The sequence below is a fragment of the Lactuca virosa genome, chromosome 5 (assembly GCF_052849685.1).
Source record: "Lactuca virosa cultivar CGN04683 chromosome 5, Lactuca_virosa_CGN04683_v6, whole genome shotgun sequence".
Lineage (NCBI taxonomy): Eukaryota > Viridiplantae > Streptophyta > Magnoliopsida > Asterales > Asteraceae > Lactuca > Lactuca virosa.
In genome coordinates this window covers 364,054,566-364,063,416 of record NC_136430.1, presented here as the reverse complement: position 1 = coordinate 364,063,416, position 8,851 = coordinate 364,054,566, and the positions used below count along the sequence as shown (strand labels likewise).

The 8,851-nt window shown below is 33.3% G+C and overlaps 1 protein-coding gene across 2 annotated transcripts; it reads right to left on the bottom strand.

Annotated features, from left to right (window-relative positions):
• Positions 1–3,921: 3,921 nt before the first annotated feature.
• Positions 3,922–8,446, bottom strand: LOC145116905 (inactive protein kinase SELMODRAFT_444075-like). Of its 2 annotated transcripts, none has more exons than XM_079053208.1 (10): positions 8,189–8,446; positions 6,814–7,666; positions 6,514–6,671; positions 6,320–6,414; positions 5,286–6,241; positions 5,056–5,216; positions 4,893–4,969; positions 4,636–4,783; positions 4,410–4,559; positions 3,922–4,321 (listed from the first exon to the last, which is right to left on the bottom strand). In XM_079053208.1, exons 2-10 carry the CDS (start codon positions 6,992–6,994, stop codon positions 4,088–4,090), a joined length of 2,160 nt encoding a protein of 719 aa, XP_078909334.1. In that variant the 5' UTR covers positions 6,995–7,666; positions 8,189–8,446; the 3' UTR covers positions 3,922–4,087. The 2 variants fall into 2 exon arrangements, with proteins under 2 accessions (XP_078909334.1, XP_078909335.1); XM_079053209.1 differs by having other exon boundaries at positions 6,514–6,668.
• Between the last annotated feature and the right edge of the window lie 405 nt (positions 8,447–8,851).

The following is an 8,851-nucleotide window of genomic DNA, read 5'->3' as shown; positions in this document are numbered from 1 at the left end:
AATAATTGGAAACCATAGGGACTTGACCTATCAACTTTTTGAAGTTTGGACTAAAACTGTGAATTTAACTAAACCATAGGGACCATTTCTATAATTTACTCTATTTTATAATATGATGTTGAATCTAAGTTTCAAAAAGGAGAAACTTGTTTTCATAATTATATTCAAAGGGATGACAAACTAGTGAGATACGTAGGAATGTCAACATTATGATTAAATACATACATAAGAATTAGACGATCGTTCAAATTTAGTCAAAATAACATTCTAAGAGACACGCATGAGATGGATGTAATTTGTGATAATATGATATGGGATGCAAGAAATTTCAGTTAAACATAAATAATTAAAAAACCTTTATTTGGTACTTACTTTAATTTAATGAAATATACTACACTACCTACTTGTCTTTTTAAATTTTAATATTAAATAATTTTTTTACATTTGCTTTTATGTTATTTTACATTTTATATAGTTAGTTTATCAATTAGTTTTTACCAAATGTTTTTTAATCAAGAGTAAATTATACGAATGGTCCCTATGGTTTGGGGTAATTTGCATGTTTGGTCCCTAATTTATTTTTTTAGCTCGAAAGGTCCCTACAGTTTGTTTTTGTTGCGCACTTGGTCCCTGTGTTACCTAAAAAGATTATTTTTCTCTTGATTTTTTAATTTATTTAAATAAGGTGAGATATATAAGGTAAGGTAAGGTGAGGTGGAAGTGGGGTTGGAGCCACTTTGAGGTGTGTTTATTTAAATAAATTAAAAAATCAAGGGCAAAATAGTATTTTTAGGTAAGACAGGGACCAAACGTGCAATAAAAATAAACAGTAGGGACCTTCCGAGTTAAAAAAAATAAGTTAGAAACTAAACGTACAAATTACCCCAAACCATAGGGACCATTCGTGTAATTTACTCTTTAATCAATTAGTTTATCAACTAAAAACTAGTTTTACCTATTAACTAGCAGTTAGCTTTTCACCTAGGGCGTGTTCGGCAAAATTAGTTGGTAGTAGGTAGCGGATAAGGTTTAACGAGTAACGGTTAGCTGGTAGCGGATATCGTTTGATTTTGGAGCGTTTTGTTAAAAACTTCTCAATGTAGCTTTTGATTTTGAAACGTTTTGTTTAGACTAAAAGCTAAACGTTACTGTCGCCGAACAAAACTTTTTTTTTTACGAGCGTTTTCTTAGAAGCTAGAAACCAGAATTTCCCAAACGCTACGTGTCGAACACGCCCCTAATATGTCAAACATGTCTTAGTTAAAAATTAAAGAGTCATAGATTTTCAAATTTATATGGCACAAGAAAATCATTTATTTTAACCCATATTAATTTGGTTGACTGGCAGAAAATTCTATATATGATATGCTAATTATCGAAAATTGTTTATTTTAACCTAGATTAATTTGGCTCGCCGAGAAAAATCTATGATATGCTAATTACCGAAACAAGCAACCACTATATTAGATTTAGGGAGAATTTCATATACGCCCTTAGTAAACATCTAAATATCGTATTTGTCCGACCAAAACTCTAAATATCGTATTTATCCTTGTTAATCTTTTAAAATATCGGATTTGCCCAAATCTATTTTTTTAATAGTTTTTAACATTTAATAATCCTTTTCCTATATTCTTAAAATTTTAAAATTAAAATGAAAATTGAATAGACCATAATACCCTTTAATCTTAAAAACCCTTTTGCTACGTTGGTCGTATTTCCCCCCAAATCCCTAAGACCATCTGTTATACTCTCCACGACAATGGTCGTGGAGAGCTTCCAGATCAGCCACCGGAGCAACCACAATCCATCACGAAAACGACGAACTATAAGTTTAATCTCAGAAGTTGGAAACATCATAAGAAACAATTAGGAACCATAAGTTTAATCTCCCTGCTATAATTGTGTGCTTTTCGTAATTCAATTTAATTCTTTGAATTTGTGGAATTGTTCTTGAAGATGAAAAAGAGTTGGAGGAACTTGTTGCCAGCAAGGAAAATGAAAATGTTGACAAACAACTTAAAAATGAAGCTATCCATACTTCACGAAATTGAATATTTAATTAACAAATAAAACCACTATCTGTACTTTAATCATGAAATTGAATATTCAATTAACCAATGAAAACATAAACTTAACTAATACTAATCAATTGAAAAACGATTGGCGAAAAGAGGGCAGAAACAGAAAAGTCACAGCGACAAGAAGGAAGAAAAAAGAGACGTAGGTTCTAGTCTGCAGTCGCAAGTTGCAGAAAATAACTTTAGAAGGTAAGGGTATTATGGTCCAGTCACTTTTTATTTTAATTTTAATGATTTAATAATATAGAAAAATGATTATTAAATGTTAAAACTATTAAAAAATAGATTTTGGGCAAATCCGAAATTTTAAAATATTAATAAATGTAAATACGATATTCAGAATTTAGATCGGGCAAATACGATATTTAGATGTATGCTAAGGATATATATGAAATTCTCCCTTAAATTTATGCTTATTAAAACTCTCCCATAACTTCAATACATCCACAAATCCTATATGTTAAAGTTTTTTTTTGTTTTTTTACTATTTAAAGTCCCTTACTTTCTCAATCTAAACAGAAAAACATATATTAAATGTCTTGCAATACCAAAAAATAAACACAGTTTATTATAAACATCTTTAAGGGAAAAAACGTAACAAAATAATAGAAGATTTCAAAAAATAAAGGATTTTTATAGGCACAAAAAGAATATAATAGCATTGTCGTTAATTAACCTATAATAATATGTGTTTTATGATGTTTTCCTAATATTTAATTTCAAAATATAAATATGTAATCGGGCATCCTACAACTGGTCATTGACCTTAATTGTCGTAGCAAATTATTTAGAGAAATTAAATATATTTTTATTTTTTTTCCTACTCATCATTTTACTATTTTTAGATGATGATATGTGTAATAAAAATTTATTAATTTTATTAATATGGTAATTGTTATAATCTGAAAAAAGATAAAAAGATATTTGATAGTTAGAAAATCATAAAAATATTATTTAATTAAATTCATTTGGAACTTTTTAGGGGGCCCGCAACCAGCCCTCTTAAAAAACAGGCCTTTATAACTAATTTTGGGCCATGCCTCGAGATTTGGGAGTCTCGATTTTCACTTATAGGTAGGTAGACTTGACAAATGTATCATGTCAAAATATAAAATAAGTTTAAGAAAACTTAACTCTAATCTCACCGTTTAATTATAATTTCGTGTAAATCTATTTATTTTTCTTGTCTAGTTTGGGGTTAAGGTTGCACCTTGAAATAGTAGAAATACTAAACACATTGAAAAAAAAATAGTTGTTGGATAGGAGGAAAGGGAAAAGGAAAGAACTTTGAAAAAATAGTAGCTTGGGAGTCAGAAAATTCGTAATAAATTTAGATGACAAAATAGAACTAATAGGAGTTAGGAGACAGAATGGAAGGATCTTAAGGAGGATGGAATGGTTGAGAAACTATAAATTTTGGGATTGGGAGAGAACAAAAAAATTAAAAATGAAGTCTTGATTTAGGCTGCTAAATCGTTTGCACTTTCCACATTATAAAATGATTCAATCCGGAAGGATCTTAAGGAGGATGGAATGGTTGAGAAACTATAAATTTTGGGATTGGGAGAGAACAAAAAAAATTAAAAATGAAGTCTTGATTTAGGCTGCTAAATCGTTTGCACTTTGCACATTATAAAATGATTCAATCCAAGGTTTTTATAGTACATACGGTTTGGTAACGGGTTTTTCTAGTTTATTTAAAAATTTCAAAAAAACTTTCAATAAATAATGAGTCATTTTCAAGTTGAAATTCTCAACTCTAATATCACCCGTTTAATTAAGTGGACGGATTGAAATATTTTACTTAAACCTATCTATCTCATATCGAATTCGTGTTGAATTAGATGTCATAGCCTCTAGCTACAAATCAATTAGGTACCCAACTTGGTGCACTTTTTTTCGTTGAGAATGAATTACAAAAACCCTAAAACTAATCATGTCCTGTACCCACAAAAATCATAATGATGACAAATAAGTTGGTTTCAACATATCTAACCTCCTTTACCTTACCTTAAATCCTCACATAAAGATGAAGTCCTCCTTGCTTTTTCCCTTTGCCAATAAGAAGCCCGAGTTGAATCAACCGAAACCTTTCCACCAAATCCTTCATATATCTCGCTCGTTTCATTCCCGTTATGTTGTACATGTTGATGATCCATATAAATCCTCCCACTTCTGTTTCCAACATCATACCCATGACCCGAATCCATGATCATATCACCTTCTAGTATCCGTAACACCTATAAATAATTTAAAAAAAAAAACCAATTAAATAAATCCACGCCAACTCAGCAAAAAAGTTATAGTATTTACTATTTTAGTATTTACCTGTGACATGCGAGGGCGTAACTGTGGATCTCTTTTGATGCACAAAGCAGCAGCTTGCAACATACAGTAAACTTCTTCTTCTGAATATGAGTTCCCTAATCGTGGGTCAATTAGTTCATCGATTGCATCTTCTTCCAACAATGGTCGTGCCTAATAAATAAATAATTAATTAATTAATTAAATTTAATAATTTAATGGTTGCCTTGAAAAATAATAGGTAAAATACCCATTCTGTGAGGCATTGTTGGCCTTTTGGGCGGTTTAGATCCACTGCTTTGCGCCCCGTAACAAGCTCCACTAATACAACCCCGAACGAGTATACATCCGCTTTCTCCGTTATCTGCCCACTTTGTGCATACTCAGGAGCCAAATATCTATAAAAAAAACCAAGGCATTGTAATCACTAATGAATTTAACCATATCATAAAAAAATATATTATGGAGAAATGCAAAATCACAAGAGAGAGAATTATAAAAACTAACCCAAATGTCCCGATTACTCTCGTTTCTTCTCCGGTATCTCCATCCGGCTGCCACCTCGCCAGCCCAAAATCCCCTACCTTTTATTTTATTTTTTAAAATTATATTCAGTTCTTTTACTTCAAAATTTAACATTTACAAGTATTTATTTAAAATAAAAATATACCAGAGGCTCAAAATCATGGGTGATAAGAATATTATTTGGCCTCATGTCACGATGCACAATGCAACCCACTCTGCATTCTTCATGAAGATATCTGAGTCCCCGGGCAGCCCCGACCGCAATCTTCTGCCGGGCAGCCCATTCCAAAGGCTCTCGGTGACGACCTAAAAAAGATTATTAAAGTTACGGGAAAAAAAAATGACCATTAATGAAAAGGGTATTTTTGGAATTACCATAAAGATGAGAATCCAATGACCCATTGCATATATACTCATAAACAAGGAGTCTCTTTCCATCTTCAATACAAAACCCAATCAACATAACAACATTCCGATGTTGTGCACAGCTCAACACTTCAACTTCTGAACAAAATTCTTGATCCCCTTGAGAACTTGCTAACTTATGTTGCTTTACAGCAACTGCCTGCCCGTCGGGCAGCACCCCTCTATGAACTGACCCGAATCCTCCTTCAGCTAAAAAATTAGCTTGTGAGAATCCACCTGTCGCAAGCTCCAGCTCAGCATAAGTAAACCACCTTGGTGGCTTTCCAAATATCGGCGCCTTATGTTGACATATTGAACACAAAGGAGGTGGGCCCGATGGGATGTTTCTAGATGATAGAGATATCGCGTCTCTAACATTCCCACTGAATTCCACTTCACTTCTATGGCTTCCATGGTTGCTGTCACGATCGACTTTTGATAATGTTCTGTTTTGATTTTGAGTGATGATGTCAACCATCCATGGTTGAAATTGAAACCTTAAGCTTGATGATGTTGATGAAAGATTCTCACTTTCGGAATCTGAACTTGATTCGATTAGGTCATTGTGATTCTCTTTTCCTTTCTCCTTTTTTAATAGACTGTGAGTAGTTTGAGGGAGAAAAAATGGTGAAGTTCCATGATCGGAACTTGAGACAGATGAAGTTCCGGCTTCTGTTGCTGTGAATACTTCTGGGCTACTTGTTGGAGTGACAACTGATAATCGAATTGAATCGAGGTTTTTGTTTTTTGTTTGTTTTTCATGAGATGATTGATTTGTGGAAGGTGGTGATGGGTCTGGCTCGGGTTGTTGGGTTTTTGGTGACCCGACTAAATTTAGACGAAGAACTTTTGGTTGTGATTTTTTCATTATTACAATGTTGCATTGCAAGTCTTCCATGCATCGTTTTTGTTCGTGTTTCAGTTTTCTGTAATGTATGGAGTAAAAAGTAAGTGAAAGAAAAAAAATCAGAAATTAAAATATTTTAAATATTAAATTCGCTTACTTGTCTAATATAACCCAGCTGGCTTGAATTTTCTTGGCCTCAGCTGCTACTGATCCACATGGTGATCCAGAAACGATTTTAATCTTCACATTTATCTGTAAAATATTAATTAGAGAATAGAAGTTAATTACTTATTAACAAAAAAAAAGATTATTAAATATTAAGTGGTTCGGATTGGAAGAAAGAACAAGAACCTTATTAGGATCATAAACATCATGAAGCTGAAGAATCATTTGGGAGCATGAATCTGTAATGTCGATTTTTTGGTCTGAACTTGTTCCTATATTTGACCTCCGGTTGCCACTAGCACAGTCTCCGGTGAATCTTGGAAAACCCCATAATTTCCGACCTACTTTGGAGAAAAACGGATTAGTCGACCAAAATTAACTTGATTATATGCAATTCCATCAAGAATTGTAATCGATATGAGGGTTTAGAAGATATAATTTTCGTTTCCAGAAAAAAAAAATCTAAAATTAAGAGATTAAATTTACCAGAAGTTTGTGTAGGCATGACAACAAGCAATGTAATGCAGTGCCCTGGTTGAACCACATGAGTCAAAGCCCAAACCAAAGCAGTCTTGGGGATTTCTCGAGATGCCTTAACAGCAACAACGACCTTCTCAGCAGCATCCGACCCCTTTTCTAGTTTCTTCATCTTATCTTCTTGACTCATCGATCCCAGAAATAATAATAAAATTCGATTTTGAAGATATTCCTTCTTCAATAGATCCGACCCGGATAATACTACATCACACAAATTCCCATAATTTCTTCAAAGGACAACGGAACATAAGTTGCAAGGTGTTTCACAAACTTTAACTGGAAACAAAACTGAGTTTGCATTATTGTGTTTGTGTCAATCGGCCCCCACCACAAGGTTTTGATTCCTGGTAGACGTACGAGTAGAAAAATGCAAGCTGTCGTTTAACAGCGGTTTAGGTGAATACCTCCAAAAATTAGGGGAAAAACCCTTTTGACTGGTAGCAATTTCACCGGTAAAGGTTTTTTTTTTCTAATAATGAAAGAACCCTTGGAAAGGAATCAAAACAGGCGTGGGAGTTCGTATTCACCAAATTTGCTATAGGATATTCCGAATTTGTAATGTTTTAAGCAAATGATTCCAAAAATAGATCTCTGGAACCTGACCAAAATTGTCAATGGACTGTGTTCAAGCACATGATATACGACACCAACTGTTCGTGCATTGTTCTTACAATCTTCAAAGTTTGAATGTGGTTATAAAGTAGATTTCAGCTGATTTGAGCTCTTCGTCCAAAAAACCAACGGATCTTTTCGGAAATCGGAACTCTGTTGTGAAGAAATTTGAAACCCTGCTTTCCGCTACCTATTATTGGAAATCAGTGATTAGAATAGAAATCGAAAGTGAAATCTTAAATCCAGTGACAATAAAGTTCTCGATTCCAAGAAAACAAAACTGCTAACAAAAACGTAATCAAATGACATGACAATCAATCACTGCCTCTGTGTTTGTAGCTTTCGCTTTAGTACAGATATGACTTTACAGTGGCCACTCACGATCACCTCGATCCTTCAACATCCACACAATTTTAGTATAAAAATCACACTTCAAGGATAAAAAACACTCTACCTCACGCATTCAATTTCATACCCAGTTTGAACATACAAACAAAAAACAGCAAACACTTGAAGAGACGACTCAACGTAACTGACGTACATACAGACATGCACTGAATTTCTCGGTCAAACACAATCACAGCATCAAATTTCCATTAATATCAATGCTGTAAAAGGTGAAAAATCACGAATATTCGACAAAAAATATCACTTCTACGAAATTAAATATTCAACAAAACAGCAAGTACATCTATCCAGAGATGAATAATACCGTAATATGTAACGAATATTGAACAGTGTAGAGATTCAAAAATCTGAAAATGGAGTAATCAAAATCATGAAAACCGTTATTTTCTTCAATGTGTGAAGGTTCGAGAGATATGAATGTGTGTCTGTTTGATCTTGGCCTTCAATGTTATGTTGAGTTTTGCTGGAGATATTTAGGTTCATGAAAATGCCCTTTGTTTTTGGATATATTTACGGATTAGCCTTTCTTCGTTTTCAGTAAAGCCTACTCTTATCGAGAAACATGAAAAAGGTCGACTAATTAAATGCACACCTCATTCTACTCACGACAAGTTCTTATCGGAGACCGAGAACTTTCACTCACTCCCCTAAAATTTTGATCTTTACATAAATACTCCTTTTGGTCTCTTATTATGCAATTAGACCTATCACTTTCAACTTCCAAAACTTTCCACACAACTCGAACGAGGGGCACTATGGAAAACATGCAAGTTCTACGGAACAATTATCAATGTTTACACTGTCAAGAGATGAATATGTGTAGCAAGATTTCTTAGGGTTCAAGACGTTCCAACATTTGAGAAAAAACTAAACGAGATTTATATAGAAACATGTGAATTTCAATGCTAATTTCATCCGTTATACTCACCATTAACCTGCTCGATGTTAAGTCATCACTACATTCAAC